The 19,620-nt window shown below is 42.3% G+C and overlaps 1 protein-coding gene across 1 annotated transcript in view; it reads left to right on the top strand.

The window, feature by feature from the left end:
• SLC7A5 (solute carrier family 7 member 5) overlaps window positions 1-19,620 on the top strand; it is a 48,677-nt gene that overhangs the window by 10,593 nt on the left and 18,464 nt on the right. The window contains exon 2 of the mRNA XM_007477274.3: window positions 15,909-16,034. Within this exon, the coding sequence (XP_007477336.1) occupies window positions 15,909-16,034 (126 nt within the window). The remainder of the gene's footprint in view (window positions 1-15,908; window positions 16,035-19,620) is intronic.

Here is a 19,620-nt window from a genome sequence, read left to right as displayed (position 1 = left end):
ACAGAGACAGATGAGACAGCTTGGTCTGTTGGGGGTCCCACATCAGCATATTTGGAACCCTGAGACTATTCCTGACCAAAGCTTAGCTTTTTAGCTAAGAGATACCAAGGCTTACCAAGCTTAATATTTACTGATTTCTGATCAGGTTTAGTATTTAAAACTTAAATTAAAAAAAAAAGATTAAATACCACCTATGCTAACATAGTCCCTCTCTTCTTGCCATTGTGTTTAGGGTAGAGAGAACTAACCTAATTCTTAGGGGTTCATATCTCTTCCAAAGTAGGGTCACCAAAACGAGAGGGAGAAGTGGGTGCCCTTGCCATTTGCTTTTATAGGGGACAGGACTTGAAGCTTCTGCTTGAAGGGGGCTGGCGCAGCTCCTGTTTTGTCCTGGTTAGGATGTTTCCAAGAATTTCTTGAGTTGGAAGGAACCTTAGAAATCATCTAGTTCAAGCCCTTCAAGTAACTAGACCCAAAGTAGTGAAGTGCTTTACTCAAGTTCAAAGCTGGGGTCCTCCCTTTTGGTTCCAGGGCTTCTTTTGGTTCCCGCCTTTTTAATATGCTGTGCTGTGTACTTGGGCCAAGGGATAAGGGAGCTTTCAGCATTTGTGCCCAGTCTTGCCTTTTGAAAACAGTTCCAATTCTTGATTAATTAGCTCATTTGTTCACTTTTACAAATCCCTCCAAGGCCCCAGAGGATAGTAAATGTGGATGGTGAGGGAGTACAGAATTTTAAAGTTGGGATTTTTTGCTTTGGTCTTTGAAGGTTGGTTTGAGGGGAGGCATAATAGTAGGAGTAAAAATGTTTTGCTTAAGAGATTTGGAAGTATCACTTGCTTAACTATTATCCTGATCATTCTGTATTTCCTTCCTACCAAATGAGGAGAGGAGGCTTTTTCCTTCTGCCAAAAAGAATATTGATTTTTTGATAAGCTTTAATATTTACAAAACTTTGATTATTTTTTAAAATGCTATTTGTTTTTAAAAGCAAACACTGGGGGCAGTGTTCACATAATTTTAATCTCTGTTGCATTTTGTTTAGGGCAGAGAAAGGATGAATTCTGTATTCCTAAATTCCTAGCACACAGCAGGCCACCGGGCAGGTGATCGTTGCACACTATTTTTTTTGTAGACCGTAGCTCTTTAGATGGTGACTGTTGTTGATAACCAAAGGCTTTCAGATCTACCAGGGGTAGCTGAAGCCCTGGGAACATGTGTTCCCCACAACAAGGTGGTTGGTATAAGAAGTGATCCTTAAGATCCTTTGCAGGTTTTACAATCCCATGGAAACATTCCAGCCCAGGGATTAGTTCATAAGACTTAGCGGCTTTTGCCTGTGGTAGTTTGGAGGCATTATGAGAACCCTGTGGTGGGGCATGAATGTGTGTGAGTGTGGAAGAGTGGGAATAATTAGCACTGAAATCAGCCTCCATCGGTCAGCACGTGAACATTATTCCCTACTTCCAGGTAAGTCAAGCAAAAGGAATAGGATTTAAGTTCCATTTGTTTGGAACATTTCACATAAGCACATGACTCAAGATGGCTAGCAAGAATAGCCTCCATCCTACAAGATAATGGCTATGGGAGAGAGTGTAGGTCAAAACATTGGATGGGAAATCCAGCCCCAGTTCAGTAGTGTGGTATCATTTCATATACAGGCTCTATCACCACTATGTTGGGAGCCTTGTTGGCTACATTTGTAAGAAAACTAGCTAGAAGGCTATCTCGGTGGTAGCTTAAAACTCAGATCCATTTAGCCACCAAGGAGAAGGAGTTTTAACTTTGAATGTGGGGTCACCCCCAAGCCAACCCAGTCCATGTAAATCTGCTGTGAGAGGGCTTCTTTAACTGAGTTCCTCACAGAATTGCTTGACCAGACTTTGATTTCTATACAACCTGACACCTACTGTGTGTGCAAAGAAACCATTTGTCTGCTTCCACTTTTTGCCTCTGATTTGGTCTCTGTGATCTGTCCTCCAGCTTTCTTCTCATGCCTCCATTGAAGCCTTCCAGGTACCTACCAAGGACTGTAGAAGCCATACAAGTTCACACGGTACTCTAAACCTGACATCTCCCCAATGCAGTAACATTTTGGTGCTATTGAGGCAGGACAAGCTGGCTATGCTGTACCTTTTTTCACTTAGACATATGGGTAGTATGTGACTCTTTGTTTCTAGGTGCCTCCTACTGAGAAGTAGCAAGCACCAAAAGTGACCTTTACCATTACCATCTCCTTGCTTCTAGTTCTACCCTTTGGGGCCAGGCAGAATAAGGTCAGAGACATTTCAGACCCTCCCAGACATCAAGGCACATCCTTCCCAACTCTTGTCTTCTTCAGGTCCAGGTCCTTCAAATAACCTTTGAGCATGGTCATGGGCTTCTTCACCATCTTGCCCCTTCTAGATTTTTCAGTGATTTTTCTGGTATATGGTACCCTGAATTGACCTCAGGACTCCAGATTAGTCTGCTCAGGGCATAGTCTAGTGGGACCAATGTTTCCCATATCCTGGGCACAATGCTTTCTTTGACATTTGTGGACTTGCTAAGCTTGAGTCCTCCAGATAATTTACACAGGAAATATTATTGTCTAAACCGGTCACCTATTTCTTATGTTGTCATTGATAAGCAATCCCAAAGTAGTTGTTACTATTTTATTTTGTTTTGTTCATTTTGCCAGGATCCTTCTGTTTCTTGTTTGTTATTTTTCTAACAACAATGTATTTATCTTTGCCTTCTTCTTTAGAAAACAACAAGTTTTAAATTTATTTTTAGCATTCTTTTAAAAAATTTTGGAGTTTCAAGTTTTTTCTCTTGCCCCTCCTATCCATTGAGAAGGCAAGAAATGTGATATTAATTATACATGTGAAATCATGTAAAACATTTCTGTAGAAGCCATATTGCAAAAACAAATAAAGAAAAATAAAGGAAGTGAACAAGTTATGCTTCAGTCTGTATCCAGACTCCATCACTTCTCTTTCTGGAGGTAGATAGCATTTTTCATCATAAGTTCTGGGATCCTTCTGGTGAGAGAAGTTCTTTGAAGTTGAGAACTATCTTTTTTTGTTTCACCAACAGGTCTTGTCCATAGATGCTTATTAAGATGAATTTTTGCATTCTAACTTTGTGTCTTAGTTAACCCTCCAATATATTTGCTATCTGCAGATGCTACATATGCTGTTGTTTAAAGACATTGATGAAAATGTTATGTGGCAGCTCTGTGTTGCTTTCAAGCTGCTCTTCTGTTTCTGGTTATTCATCCAGATCCAAGTCCATATTAATTGGCCCAGTGATGTCAAACTCAAAAGGATCCCCTGGAAACTGCATATTGCCTTGGTTTTAAAATTAAATATTATCTATGTTTTATTGTACTTTTATTTCTTTTGTTAAATATTTCCCAGTTTAGTTGAATCTGGTTCAGCCATCCCTAAGGGAATTGTGGGCCATATGTTTGACAAACCTTTAGTCTAGCCTCTGTAGGAAAAGTCTCTACTCCCAGTTAACTAAGCTATCTCTAAAACATTCTTTGTTCTACTGCAAATCTAGCATTCTGGTCAGAGAGGAAATTAGATTAGTGTGTCATGACTGCACATGATGCTTCATGAAGCCACGTAGGCTTTAGAGAGTTCCTTTTGGCCCTGAATCCTAGGATCCAATAAACATGTTATTGAATTAGACTAACTGACCAAGGAGGATTTATGAAGAACTTACTATATGCCAAGTACTGTGGTGAGTACTAGGAACATAAAGAAAAAGGCAAAAACATAGTTCCTTCCCTCAAATAGGTCATCTTCTAATGGGAGAGATACATGTAAATCCATATTTCTATAAGACATGTATAGTTTGAAGGGAAGATGTTAGAGAAGGCTTTTAAAAATGTGGTCTTTTGTGTAGCATTTGTTAGAGAATTCTTTTTTCAAACAGAAATATCCTTTAACAAGTTTTTTCAATACTAGTAAGGTCTTACTGGGTTCCTGAACCCAGTGTACCCAGCACATTTCCTCCCTAGCAGTTATAAAATCTGGTCTTTATGGGCCTGTTCCTACATTGATGCTTCACTATTGCCTGGGGCTGTCCTTGCCTGGTTTTGATTTCTATAATGAGTCACCACTCAATTCAGAACTTGTTCAAAATGCAACAGCCCTATCAGTGGCACAGTGTCAGAAATGCACATAAAGAGGACAATGTTTCTTCCTGTGACACTTACTGTGGTTTTTCTAAACTTTGGCTTGTGTGAAAAGACTGATTGCTTCGTCAAGTGTGCCCCCCATGCCTTCCCTATTCCTGACTTTTATCTCTTGCCTGGAAAGTAGTGCCTTTTTCATCTGGAGTATTTCTTTCAGATAACAGTATTATAATAAAAAATACTATAACATGTTAAATGTCTTAAGCTTTTTTACCTCATATCTCCAAGGCAGGTGGATAGAGATTTTTATTCCCATTTTATAAAGTAGAGAATCCACTTCTGGATCCTAATCCATTATCTTTCCATATAGAAAGTTTATAGATCATTGGATCATAAATTTAGAGTGGAAAGGGACTTTAGAGGTCTTCTGGGATAACCTCCTTATTTTATAGAGCAGAAAGGTTCAGGGACAACCCCCCCCCCCCCCCCCCCCCACACACACACATCTGATCTGGGCCACCACATTTAAGGATATTGAAAATCCAGTGTCCATGATGGTGAGGAGGCTCACGGCCAAGAGTTGTTTGAAGGACCATGGGCCCAGAAAAAACAAGACTTAGGAGCGGCTCAGTGTCTCTTGATATTTGGAGAACTTTTATGTGTCAGACTGAGTCCCAAAAGAGCAGACCTAACTGACTGAGGTTAGTCAGTAATTAGTAGAATTGGGATTTGAACTAGGGCTCACATCTGGCATTTTCTATCATCCAGTTTTGCTGCTCCTGGCCCTCCTTTGGATCTCCCCTTTTGAAATGACTCTCTCTTTTCCACATTTTCTACAGCCTTAGCACCGAGGTCAGTTCTTTTCGTCTAACTGGCCACACCAATTTAAGACTGACAAGTCTTGACAAGCCTTTAGGTAGGAAATGGAAAGGGCATGAGGAGATAGCACACAGGATGGGGATGGCCTTCCTTCAGCCCTTTTCTTCACCAGCAAGTGCGAGAAGTATGGTTCCTGGGGAGTTTGGGGAGAGACAGTTTGGGGGTAATCTGTCATGGGATTATGGTAGAAGGACAACTTGGGGACATTAACTGCAATTTCCTTTTGTGGTTAAGTCACTCTCTGTGTTCTTATCTGTGCTCTGAGGGAATTTGGGTGACCTCTAAGGTCTCCCCCCAGCCCTATGCTCCTAGAAGAAGGGTCTTTCTGTTTTGGCTCTGCAAAGGGGAGGAGGCCGTGCATTTGTCATGTTCCCCTGTAGAATTCTCTGCTCCTTGTGAGTAGAGATTGTGTATGTGATTGTATTTATCTCCTCAGCACACATGCTTTCTTGTAATGAGAGCCTACTGTGAGCTTATTTGCTGGGACTATCTCCATTTTTGGTCTCTATTTTGGGGGCATTTGTTTTCTGTTTTCAGACTTTTCTCTTGTAATTCTCTGACATAGTGAGAAGAATGGAGTCAGAGAACCTGGGCTCAAATTCACCTGCTTACTACTTAACCTCTCTGGGACTCAAGTCACTTCCACTTCCTTGGGCCTCAGTTTGCACATCATTCCCATCCCCCTCTTCACCTCTACCAGTATCTAGAAAAGTAGAGTGACCGGCTCCGTTGGTGTCAGTGGAAGGGCCAGTATTTGGGCCTGGGTCCTTGCCATTCCCACTTGCCATTCCCATCATTACATGGCAGGAGCAATCCAGGATCTGAGTCTCTCTTTCTGGGGGAGTGGCCAGGGGGTACTTCTCCTCTCTGGGGGCAGGCCAGGCAGAGAGTCTGACAAAGGGGCAGCTGGACGCATTAGGGGGATGTGACTGGGGTCCCACTGGGGGCAGCAGGTGCCTTCCCCACCCTAGACTCTGCCGAGGGCCTAAGGCTGCAGCAGCCTCTGGTGTCCGGTCCTGGAAGTGGCCTGAAGTTACAAGAGACCTCTGAGGCTGTGTTCAGAGTCCAGCCTGTTTGGCCACAAACAGCTAAGAAGGATGAGGAAAGGACATGTGGAAAATGGGGGCAAAATTCAGTTCTGCCCCCTATGAAATGCCCAGCGCGTGCCAAGTGTTACCTGCTGCAGGGGAGGACCAGAGGCAGCCCTACCCAGGGGAAGCTTCTAGTCTAGCCCTCCAGGAGGAAGAAGCACAGTACAGATAAGAATGGCCAGTGTGTCAGAGAGGTGCAAACACAGGCTCCCAGCAGACACTGTCTCCTTTGTGATTTTTTGAAAAAAAAAATAGTTTTATACCGATTACATGTAATAACCATTTCCACATAAGTTTTCCTAAGTTATAGGGCCAAACTTAGCTCCTTCCCTCCCTTCCCTTCCCCCTCTTTTTGATCTGGGTTATACAGGTATTCTCATGCAAAATCCACCTCTCCTTTTTGGAGAGGTGACATCTCCTTGGACTTTAAATACATAAAAATCAAGTGAGGGGCAAGACATTCCAAGCCTGAGCAAATGTCCCACCCTGACCCCCAAAGCCTCCCCAAAATGTTCAGAGCAGCAGGAATTAGGAGATGGGATTTCAGGTGCCCAGTGGAGTAAGGAGTCTGGCCAGCAGCAGCTCCCAGAGAGCCCGCATCTGCTCAGCTTCTGCCCCAGCCCCCCTCTGCAGCTGGGACCCAGAGTTCCAGATAGGGCCTCAGGACTAGGGGCTGGGGGACTGGCTCCTCCTCTCTGCTTGTCTCTTCCTATTTTGGAGCAGCCCCTCATGCAGCCTCAGTTTCCCCCTCTGTATTAGGAGGGATTTGGAGGAAGAGGATTCTTTTTAACTTCTAAAATAGCCCACATCCCTCTGAATTGTTCTGAGCTAGCAGGCTTCCACATACTCCTGTGAAGAGCTCGCCCATTCCTAAGCCTTTCCCAGAATGGGGAAATTCCACCTTTAGGGAGAAGTCAGTGACTGTCACCTTTTTGAATGCAGATCAAAGGGTTGTGGGTACAGTAAACAGAGCACGGCCCAGCCTCATGGCAGCCTTGGCTTTCCTTTCTGGGTTCAGATGGACCTGAGGATTATTTTAGGTTTGGGTTAAATAAGAACGCCCAGGAATTCCCAAAGTGCAGGATGTCCCAGAATTCTCAGTGTAGCTCCAGCTCATCATGTTTATGAGCCTGGTGAACCAACCACCCCAAGATTGCATTAGGATCCTGAGATGCCTCATCTAGGAGCAGACTCTGGCAGTGCCCATCCCTCAGAGAGCTTACATTCTGCTGGGCGGAAACACCTAGCCTTGGCGGGTTGGGGGGGATCAGGCCCTGACCTCTGGGACTCTGAAGGGATTTAGGGGAGTCATAAGCTAGGTCTCAAAAGACATTAGGGATCACAAGAGGTGGCAGTCAGAAAGGAGAGCATCCAGGCATGGGACATGGGGCATGGCCTGGGCAAAGACTTGAGGCAGAAGTTTAGGGAACGACAGAGCTGGTTGGTTTGGCTAAAGGGGAGACCATAGGGAAAGCAGCTCGAAAGGCAAGATGGGCTCTAAGTATCAATTAGTTTGTCTTCTAGGTTTCCACAAGGCATTCACTATAAACCTTTTATCTGGTCCTTCAGCATCCTCATGAAGAAGATTGGGAGAAAATTATCCCCATTTTACTTAGTGAGGATGATGAACATAAGGTCACATTTGCATGCAAGAAGGTAAACTCCAAGCTATAGGTCTCTTTCCAGGACACACTTTTTAGTGAAAAGAAAATGATTTTAGAACCAAAGCAGGCTCTGTCTTTCTACAGTAATTACGGTGCCTTTTCTCTTTTGGTCTAAATGGGGTGGGGAGAGGGTCTATCATCCTTGAACTTGAGAAACCTTCACACATGACAAGAGAAAGGGTTCTAAGCCCCAAAATGTCCAGGAAAGCAGTGAAACAAATGGGAGGTCATTCTGGCTCAGGACTCTCTCACTTGGCCATATGGGTGTCCTGGATGTTAATAACATGATGAGGTTCACAAGATTTAGAGCTGGGGCACATCAGGTTGTTTTTTTTTTAATAAAATATTTTATTTGTATACAGTTAATGTCTTTTCTCGAATTCCAGCTAGCATCAAGTAACAGTCAGAAAACAAACTTGAGAAATAGTATCGATTTAATTGACAGTGGCTAGAAAATCATTTCAATTTTATAGCAACAAAAAGCTGTCTCTTAAATAGGGAACAGACAGATATAAAAAGTTGCAAGTATAGATTTTATATCAAATCTTGTTTTAAAATCCTAATACAACATTTTAAAAAATTATGTCCCTGTAATGACACAATACTCATGTAATGATCAGGGAGATCCATTCACCAGATTTTAATATTCAATATTACATTTTTTCCAAAGATTGCATCTTTGTAATGCATTATGCCAGACAATCCCTATTCAAGTAGTAATTAAAAAGTAATCTTTTTTAAATTAAAGAGTAATCTTTAACTTTATATAAAACAATACAACCATGACTACCATTAAATGTAAGAAACTTCTAGGTAGGCAGGGTTTGGATGAGATTTAACACAGTGGATTGAATGTCTGAGTTTAAAAGTCATTATCAAGCTGATTTAGGAGTCAGGCAACATTCTTGGTGGCTAACAGTATACATCAATTGTTTCTTATTTTTAAAAAAAGAGCATTAAGGAAGTAATGTGTACAAAAGAATCAGTGCACAAAAAGCTTAAAGGATCAATGATAATGAAAATTATGTTATACCACTAATTCTAACCCAGGGAAAGTGTTATTAGATCCTTTCAACAACACAATATACTTGTATGGTTTTAAAGTTTTGAATGAAATAAAACATAGCTAGAGGGTTGGAACATGAAAAAGGTATATCAGGAGGGAGTTAACAATCATTAATGCATTCATTAAAAAGTGACTTCATTGTTTTAATCCAAGACTCCCTGCAAAATATTTGCTGGTGTGAGAGTAAATAAATTTAATTGCCCAAAATAACAAAGAAGTTAAAGAATCCTGGCAGTGACTTTTTTTCCTCACCAAGCTTGAACATTTTTCTTCGTAAGAATCTGTTTATCTTCAATTATTTTGAGGAAGCTAAACCAGACCCAATTAATGGGATATAACTGCCTCATCCCAATACTCAAGTGTTTTCAAAGCAATTCAATAATCAAGGGAATTGGGAGTTTAAAATGGCATGATTATGCCCTCTCCATTTAGTGTAGGTACCAACTTATCTAATGATCATTAGTAATCTACTGATGTACTAATGATCTAGTAATCAGAATGAGACCACTTGAATTCTAGATTGACAAAAATATACTGCAAAGATTTGGTATTCCTTCAATGTTTCAGACAGTGTGATTGTAGAGTTTTTAAACCTGGATTTGGCAGTTTTTTACTTAGGGATGATCAGCATGAATTTCACACTTTACAGAAGATGAGGTTTACCTCATCTTTTTAAAACTCATGTACTCCAGACTCTCCCTTAACAGATAAGGAGACTGAGGCTCATGGAGGGGAAGTGACTTCACCAAGGCCAGATTACTGTTTATCAGTCCAGCCAGGTCCAGAGCTTGGATCTCATGCTTCCTGCCCATATAACAAATTCCTGCCTAGCGTTTCCTCCCTCTCTTAAATTTGTATTACTCCAGGCCAGGCTCTTTTGTCTTATCTTTATGATAAGACAATATATGACCAAGCCATCGATGATCCATTTCTCCAGAAATTAGAACTTGTGTGTGTTCCTTACAGTTGGGATTTCTTCATTGTGGCAGGGGTGGTTAGAGGGCTGTTCTTCATCAGGCTTGAAACCTAGTTGTTCTATCAGGCTGAGCAGAATCTGTTTCTGAAAACAGGAAAGTGGTGTACTTCTAACCTTTTTGGATACTGGTCACAGGGTGAAACCTCTGTGAGGTTGCTAAGGTGCTCTGTATTGCACTGCAGCTGATACTGTGCTGGACAGAGACTCAAAGTTACCCAGATAAATGGCTGGCAGCTGCCCAATTGGGTGTCAAGTCAGAGCGCTCATGTCTCGAGGAACTGGATGTTCAGAGATGCCACTGAAGCTTAGAAATGTACTGAGACTTTGGAGTCATCCTATAGAGGGTGTGCTGACTTTCAGAACACAGACCACAGGATCTCCATCTGCAAAACCAGGAGGCCAGAATGGAGATCCCCCAAGGGCCCACCCTGCTCGAACATTCTAGGATTTTATGGTTGCATAGAACAGTCCACGTGGGATATTTGTATGACCCAGCCTCCTGAATTTATTTCCTTTATTTAAAAAAAAAAGCCAAACCTTTTGAGTCCATTCCTTTCATTCAGAGCCAGCTTTGGGGCCAGGAACGCAAAGGTCAGTTTGCTCAATGCTGTCCTGTGAGCTGATCAGCAGAGTGTGACTGGTTTCAGCCATGCTGGAGCACTGTTACTCTCCTTGACCACTTCTAGCTTGAGAAGCAAAGCCAGGGACTGAATTTTCTCAATTAGTCTTCGTTATCTTCATAAACTGTAAGTTTATTTTATCAGTTGAGGGAAAGGGACATGGAGGTCTGTTCCAGCTTGATTCTAAGTGGGACTTCTTATGGATTAGGAAAGAGTTAAAAACTTTCCTTTCCTCCCTCCCCCCTTCATTTATTCACAGCTGTGCTAGGGAGTACAGCTAAAAATTTAGGTACCCTCCAGTTGGGGAGGCAGAAACTGGAAGGTGGTGAAGTGGTATGTCAACAACATAGTGATCGTCCCTGCCCTAGACTATTTTTTCTACCACTTCAGGCATTGGGAAACCCTTTGGGGTGAGTCTCTCCCTTCCTGAAATAGCAGCTTTGGGCAGGGCATCAGAAAGATTAGAGAATTTAATCCAATTGTGCACTTTCTGTGCTGGGCATTCCTCTACCATCTCAGGCTCTCCTTTTTCAGTGAGGTCAGAGTGGAGTAAAGAAAAGAGCACCATGTCTGAGTTGAAGCAAGGCTTTTATGGCTTGACCTTTGGGGTCTTAGTCTCCCACACACTCCCACACACTCCCACACACAAGGAATGGGGAGCTCATAGTAGCTAGTCTCATACCTTCATTGTTTCTGACTCAGAATTTCCCACGAATTTCAAACCAGTGCTCATTGGGGAGTTAGGATGAGTTCATGGGGATATATCCAGCTGGCCCAGCTCTGCTTTGTGCTCCACCCTTGCCATCTTATCATCATCTGTTGGACATATCAGTGACTTCATACTTCAACCCCATCATTTCTCAGACGAAAACATCCCCCTCCCTGGACACTACTCCCTTATGTGTTGTTTTCCCCACTTAGAATGTAAGCTCCTTGAGGGCAGGGACTGCCAGATTTTCTACTTATATAGTGCCTGGTATTTAGTCAGCACCTAAACTCTGTGTGTGTGTGTGTGTGTGTGTGTGTGTGTGTGTGTGTGTGTGTGTGTGTGATCATTCATTCCAACAAGTGAAATACAAATAAATTGATACATCACAAAGGAAATGTTTCTATCCTTGGTGGTTTGATTCTCTGGGGCAGAAACAAGAAAGCATGTGGCCAAGGAGGACCCAGGATTAGGGCCTCAGTTAGGCATTTCTGGACCCGAGAAGAGTGAAGTTTTTGGAAAATGGAGTTTTTGATCATCTGGCATGGAATTGTTCTTGATTCTGTTTTAATTTTACATCTAATGAAATTACAGAACTGCTTAGGAGAGTCCAAGAATCATAACTTGGAAGAAATGCTTTTTGGTAGATCTGGGATGGGAAGGACCCAATGGGCATTTACTGTGATAGCCAGGATCATTATGTCAGGGCAACTTCTGGGCATCTTCTTTTTTTTTTAAATGAGAAGAATGTAGTGTCCACTTTGTCAAGGGCCTTTTCCAGAATGACTCTTAGAGATCAGGCAGACAGAACTTTGATATGATGGCTTAATGCTTATTTTAAGGATGATTGAGCAAAATATACTCTTGGGCTCAGTTCCTGCCTGGGTTTGATAGCCCTTTGCTATCAAGGATGATCCTTGTTAGATGAAACTGAGGCACTTTCTATCTTCATGAAACAGGATGTGAATAAGGAGTTTTCTATTTTTATTTTTTTAAAAGATTATAAAATTGGGGTGGGGGAGTGGAAACAGGGAGGCAGCACAGTCCAATGTATTCATAGTGTTGATTCTGTGTCTAGGATGACTCCCTTTTTTAATCTTGTGTTTCAGCCATCAGTCTGTACTTACATTTTATCTGGAGGTACCAGCTTGGGAAATCCTCAAAGAGCAGCCCATGTTTGATCTGTTGTGCCGGTGCACTGAATGCTGGGACCTGTAGTTGCACTGAATGCTGGGACCTGTAGGGGATACAGACATAACTTACTATAGAGACAGTGTGAATGCATGATGCAATATTCCTGCTGTCTTGCCATCTGAGTCTCACTGTGTGACTTTCGCTGAGCAGAATACCCAGCTGGGGAAGTTTGAGACAGTCTCTAGGGGAGCCCACCCCAAACACACATCCTCATTCTGGAGGAAGAATCTCATTTCATTTCCTCACAGCCTTTGTGTCTGGAAATGCTGCTGACCTTGTCCCCCTTACTGATGAGAGGAGATGATGTAAGCGAACACAAAGATTTAACTCCACACTCCTCAAAAGAAAAGCCGCTTGGGATCTTGAGCAAAGCATTCTAGAGAAGCAGCACCAGAGAGGGTATTTTGAGAAAAATGTCCCCTGGCTTCCTCTTTACTCTCTATTCCTAGTTATAACAGCAAAGCGGAGCAGAAATTGGCTTGGGTTTGTTGGCTTCCTCCCAAGTGTGAAAGCTTTATTTCCTGAGAAACCTGTTGAAGTTCTTGATTGGCCTCTCTGTATACTGAACCACAGGAACATCTGGAGGCACAGCACTTCATTACATCCAGCATGACCCAGACACTGTGAATGAATGGAGGAGAGCCCATGAAGTGTGGGGAGAAATAGCATGGGTAGATTGCCCTGGCAGGAGAGCCTTGCCTCCTGGTACAGAGGAGATGGAACTCAGATCTTTTACACTTTGAAACAATTTAACTGGTGGATTCTTTTTTCCCCTTTTCTTCTCATTAACACCTCTCATGGGAGGAGGTGACTGGAGACCTTGTGTTCTGCAAATCACATTCTGACATGGGCAGAAGGGTCACATACTGTGTATACTAGTTTGAAGGGAGGCCATGTGGCATGGTGGGAAGAGCATTGGATTTGGAAGGAGAAAACCTGAATTGGGGTCCTGACTTCTCAAAGGCACATTCAGAAGAAAGGGAGTTTTGTATTGGGCAAACTGTGTAACAAAGACTGATCCACTACTCCCTGTGAGACTTAAGCTAAAGAACCATAAACTATTCACCGTGTGTGTGACAAGGCACTTCTATGTACTGGGGAAAAAGAAATAAACCAGAAATAATCTTTGGCCTTAGAAGGCTACATAAAGATATCTGGAAGAGACCGAACACCCATTTCTGGGCAGAAGTGGGCAGGGGGGGGAGACATTGCAGAACTTGGCACCTGAGCTGAGGATCAGACAATAGAATTTTTGAGGCAGAGATGAAGAGTGCATTTTAGGCATATGGAGAAGAACAAGGGGTTAAGGGGACTCTGCAACTCCTGGAGGTGGAAGATGGAATGTTTAGTTCTTCCAACAACTAGTAGCCTGGTTTGACTGGAATGTAGAGATATGGAATAAATCTGGGAATGTAGGTTGACCCTGGCAGAGAAATTTGGATTTTACTCCAGAGCAGTAGAAAAGCCACTGAGGGCTTTTGAATAGGGAGACATGGTCAGAACTGTCTGTACCTTGGGAAACTTAGTGGGTAAGGCTGGGTTGCAGAAGGGACAAATTGGAAACAGCAAGACCTGTTAGGAGGCTGTTGTTAGTAGTACAAGTGCAAAGTGATGAGGGTTTGAAGTGCTGTAGAGTTCTTGGAGTGGAGAGAGGAATATGGATATTTTGGAAATAGAATCTAAAGGACAGAATGGCAGACAATTAGATATGAGAGGGAAAGGGAAGGATCGGATCTGGGAAGAAAATGGTAATGCCCAGCTGGAGGGCAGGTTTTTGAGGAAAGGTGGGTTCTATTTGGGGCATTCTGTATTCTAGCTATGAAACATCCAGGTGGTGATGTCCAGTAGGAAGTTAGTGATACTGGACTGGAAATCAGGAGAGATAAGGGCTGGATGTATAGATTTGAGTTGTCTGCATCAAGATGAGTTGAACCTGTAAGGACAGGAGGGCCCAGAGCTTCATTCTGGTATACTTCTGGTTAGAGATTAGTGATCCATCAATGGAGATTTTTCATACAAGTAGGAGAGAGCCAAGAGAAATCAGTGTCATGAAATTGGAGGGAGGAGAAGGTAGGTATCTTAGAAGAGATGTTGTCATCAGGGGAAGATTTTTAAGGCAGAGATGAAGAATGTATTTTAGGGATATGGGGTGGAATAAGGGGTCTCTATGCAAACTCCTGGAGGTGGAAGATGGAATGTTTAGTTCTTTCAACAGTTGAGAAGCCCAATTGAGAAAAGGCCATTGTGTTTGGGAGTTGAGACAGTCATTTTGGAGAGAACAGTTTTAGTGGAATGATTCAGTGGGAAGTCTGATTTTATCTTTGTATAGCCAAGTGAGAGAGAGAGGAGAAATAATAGATTACAACTTGAGAGGATAGCAGAGTCAAGTCAGTTTAGAAGAAAAAAAAATTGTTTACTTTATACCACTCACCCTCTCCTCCTCATCCAAAAGAATGTTCTTTAAAAAGAACAAAAGAAAAAGGGGAAGTAAAAGCTTTTTTTTGGTCTGCTATATCATACTCATTAAGCTTGCAGTCCACTAAAACACTCAAACATTTCTCAGACTTTCTGCCTATAACTCCCTTATTTTGGACTTTTTTTGAACCCAAGATTTTAAAAAAAATGTTATATTTGTCCTATTTTAATTTCCTATTAAATTCAGCTTAATTGCTGCAATGGGACAAAGCCTTTTTGGATTCAGACTCATAACTCTCTTTCCCAACTTCAGATTTACTAATGATCTGTGCTCATATTTATTTGAATGTCTAAGAAGGGAGAGTAAAGTTAGTTTGCCACAATAGGTTCTTGATAAAACCATGGTGGCTCATTGGGGTCACTCCTTTTACTGAATGTTTGCTAACTCTTGTTTTCAACAGTTCTAGAATTTTGCTGGCCATTGAAGCCAAGTTCATTGACCAGTGGAGTTGGCAGGTGCCCTTCTCTTCCTTTTTCTATCAGTTGGGGCATTTCTCCTTTCTAATCCCATAGAACCTGTCCAGTTCTCTCTGACCTCCCTGAGGTTACTCACTGGCAGAGCCTGAGCGACTATAGCCAAATGGTTCTTTCAGTACTCTTAGGGTTCATCAGGGCCTGGGCAGCATGTTATGTTCTTTTACTATCTCCTCATTTATCTTGGATTTCAGTTCCCAAGTATCCATTTGGGCTGTGACCTTTTCTGTCCAAAGATGATTAATCTTTGAGGTTGAACAACTTGGCCTTCTTGCCTTGTTGGTTGTCATGAGCCCAACTATGCCAAGCAGCACTACTCACTTGGGACTTCCTCTTTTCCTCGTAGCCCCAGTGCACACTGAGCTTGCTTTATGTAGCCCTCTGGTCTTGAGTATTGCTAGAGTAGTGATAGCTGTGCGCTGGCTGATGATGCCCGGCTGGGAGCAGCTCAGAGGGATGGTGGCTGCAGGGATGGAAACGAAGAATAAGGCAAGAAGAGGGTAAACCGGCTGTCCTGGAGAGGGTTGTGGGCACGGCCAGGTACCGGCTGGTTTTACAGGGTGCGTTCTTTTATGCCAAAGACTCTGTTGTTGCTGTGATGGAAACTAACCTTTTTTATTCATGTCCTCTCCCTCCCCAGTGTTACTCACAGCAGTGAACTGTTACAGTGTGAAAGCTGCCACGCGGGTCCAGGATGCATTTGCTGCAGCAAAGTTGCTGGCTTTGGCCTTGATCATTCTACTTGGCTTCATTCAAATTGGGAAGGGTAAGGACAGCCTTTAATTGATTTTTAAAAAGACTAGTTGCTATTTTCTGGTTTTCTATCACTACAGTATTCTATGTACCCCTCCCTAAGAGCCATCCCATAGGGCAGATGGGATTCACAGCCCCTCTTAAAAAAGGAATACCATGATGTTGCCTCCATGGGGCACTTCTTCCCTTATTCTGGTTTCTTCCAGAGCAGCCCTAGGTATATATAGGGACATGAATATGGTTATAATTAGGATTCAAACATATATGTGTGTGTGTGTGTGTGTGTGTATATATATATATATATATAAAAATAAATTTTCTTTAATCTATTTAGAATATTTTCCCTTGGTTACAAGAGTCATGTTCTTTCCTTCCCCACCCCGTCCCATAGCCGATGCGCAAGTTCTTTATAGACACCATGTCTCTTGGGTTCAGGTCATGAAGTGAAAAGTCTAGTGGTCCAGCTTGTACTGAGCTCCAGATTCATGGAGTTCACACACTTCCACTGGCTTTTACATGTGTCCTTCATCAAGACCTATTTCCATTTTGTTGATGTCAAACTGTGTATGGCCACATTCTCAGGGTTTTTTTTGGCGGGTGGTGGTAATAAAGATGATGTGCTTTGTGCTCTCAAGTTGCTAACCACTAAAGAAGAATACAACTTGTACACAGATAAGGCTGAGCAGACTTGGTGGCAGGGATTGGCTTTCCAGACAGTGCTCTAGCTTTGGGATTGGAGAGGAGGGGCTTCATGGAGGAGGTGGGACCTCAGTGCCCAAAAGGCAATGGTACAAAATGAGAATGGAAACCTAAATTGGAGCCAGATTGTAGAAGGATCTTGATGCCAGACGGATTGATGTGGTCGATTAAAGATGGACATTCCAGTCCTGCAGTCTCAGCTGGGGAGGCCAGGTATACACAAATGAGATTCCCCAAACATTGACAGTCTGTGCTAAGCGCCAAGAGGGGGGGGGGGGTGTGTGTGTGTGTGAAAAACCCTCTGGTAATTCAGAAGAGGGCAAGGCACTTAGGCTAGGCATAAGAGGGCTTTCTGGAAGAGTAAGATCTGAGTCCATCTTTGCTAGATGAGTGGGATCCAGGTAAGGATTAAGAAGGAAAGACACTGTGGCAAAACACTTTGTCACCTGGTTCAAAACTTCCATTTTATGGATGGGTGGCTTCCTCCAAGTCACAGAGCTGATAAAAATTCTCCTTTAATTTAAGCTTTAAATTATTTACACTTTGAAGTTTAGAAAGCACTTTCATCCAGACATGCCCTGTGAGGCAGGGAGGGTGTTTCCCCATAACACAGGATCCTAAGAAAGGGACGTTAGAGGTCATCTGAGTCTAAACCTTGAATCATTATTCTTGATGTTGTGAGTGGTCACAGCTAGTGAGAGCAACAGCACTTATTTGAACTCCTGGAAATGTTGGGGCTGCTAAGGGCTGACTGTGGGCCTTGGGGAGTAAGGATTGCCCAGGAGCAGAGAGCCAATGAAGGAATTCTTCAGCAGAGGTCATCATTTGATATGACCGTTGTCATAAATGTAGAGAGCTCTGTGTTCTGGCTCTTCTTTCTGTTGGAGAAGGAGCCTGAGGTCCAAGGGGTCATATACCTAGTCTAAGTTTCAGACTCATCTTCTCTCCAGATGCACCATGCTTTGCTGCCTTTGTTTGATGACATCATTGGCAAATACTATCTGGAATGCACTTCTTACTTTGAAGAAAAGTCCATTGGTCTAACCCAACTGTCTGTACTTCTGGAAATGTTGGTCCCAAGAACCATATATATGATGCCACTTCGCACTGATCCCTTGTCCACTAGTCATTGTTAGGATCAGATATATATCAGGAAAAAAATTTGATGGAAGAGAACTTTATTCAATTTGAATCCATAATTTTTTGGTAGAAAAAACTGTCACCCTCCCTTCCTCCTCCATGTTAATCCTTGTCCGACCTTTCAGAAAAATTGCTGTTTCTATAGAATTCCTCCTTGAAGTATTTCTGAAATCCCTTCTCTTTGCCCTAGATGAATGTCCTTAGTTTGAGAGGACATTTTAAAAAATTTCGTTTCCTTTTCTCCATTCTTTGCATTTTGTGCACTTTCCATATTGCTCACTGAACTCATTTCTCCTTCACAAGCTGAATTCTTATGCCAGTCTAATTTGATCATTGTGTTGATAACCAGCTAGAGCATTCAAAATCCACCCCCCAGCAAAGTGAACTAAATGTGTTTGTTGCATTTTGATCCAATGCAATTTGTTAACTACCCCTTCTGCGTAAAAGAATTGCCCTACAGCATTAATAGACAGCTCTGGGCCTGAACCTTAAGTAGGCACAAGTTCCATTGCACCAGAAAGTCTACAACCATGGCCCAGAGCCAGGCCTCTTAGTAGGATCAAACAAAGTTGTGACCAAGAGTCTCCCAATTAAGAAAGGGACCCAGTTGTTCAGTCTAGGTTTGTTTTTGATTTTTAGAACAAAACTATTCTTCTGTTTGTGAAATTCTATATTAAATAGTTACCAAAAATAAAAAATAGCAACAAAAAGTCCCTATTCCTTTTCCTACTCCCAGAGACCTTTTATTTAATTTTGTTGAATTCTTCTTTTGAATGAAGAATAAACTAGTTTGCCTAGAACAGGGATTTCAGTTTAGAGAGAGAGGCAATTATGGAGAACCCTTGATTATTTGGCTAGATTATATTCTAAGGGACTATCTTCATGCTTGTCTTCATAGCATGTAACTAGCCAAAGTATCTGACCTCAGCCAGCTCTTTGAAAGCCAGTTTCCTCTTGGGGCAGCTAGGTGGTTTAGTGGATCAGATGTATGCCAGGAAAAAAAAAAGAATTTTATTCCTAAAGATAAAGAGTCAGACCTGGAGATAGGAGGTCCTGGTTTCAAATCTGAATGCAGTCATTGTGTGCAAGTCACTTAACCCCAATTGCCTAGCCTTTACTGTTCTTCTTCTTTTGTTCTTCTTCAATTCTGAGGTAAAAGGTAAGGGTTAAAAAAATAAAATAAATTTTAAAATTTTAAATGAAGTGATCTCCTAAAGTTCTCATTCACTTCTGTGAAAGTATGATCCATTATACTTAGTAATACTACTCTATGCATACTGACTTTTTATAATTAGTGAAGAAAATGATTTAAAATGTTATGGCAACATTTCCACTTGCATTTTAAATGAATGCAAGATGTCTATAAACTGTTTCCTTTTCTTGGACCTCTTCTGTTAGGTCCTAGCTGATATTTCCTAGAGTTTACCCCTGATTCTTTGCAGTAAAAAGCACCTGTATGGATGTCCTCCTTCTACTGCCCTGTGGTAGTGTACCAGCTGGGCCTTTTTTTTTTTTTTAAAGCCTTACCTTCCATCTTGGAATCAATACTGTGTATTGGTTCCAAGGCAGAAGAGTAGTAAGGGCTAGGCAATGGGGGTCAAGTGACTTGCCTAGGGTCACACAGCTGGAAAAGTGTCTAAGGCTGGATTTGAACCTAGGACCATCCATCTCTAGGCCTGGCTGTCAATCCACTGAGCTACCCAGCTGCCAGCTCTCTCTCCTCCCCTTCCCTCCCCCCCCCCCCATCAGCTGGGCCTTTT

The sequence above is a fragment of the Monodelphis domestica genome, chromosome 1 (genome assembly GCF_027887165.1).
Source record: "Monodelphis domestica isolate mMonDom1 chromosome 1, mMonDom1.pri, whole genome shotgun sequence".
Classification (NCBI taxonomy): domain Eukaryota; kingdom Metazoa; phylum Chordata; class Mammalia; order Didelphimorphia; family Didelphidae; genus Monodelphis; species Monodelphis domestica.
Note: the sequence above shows the minus strand (reverse complement) of the source record. Positions and strands in the feature narration are given on the sequence as shown.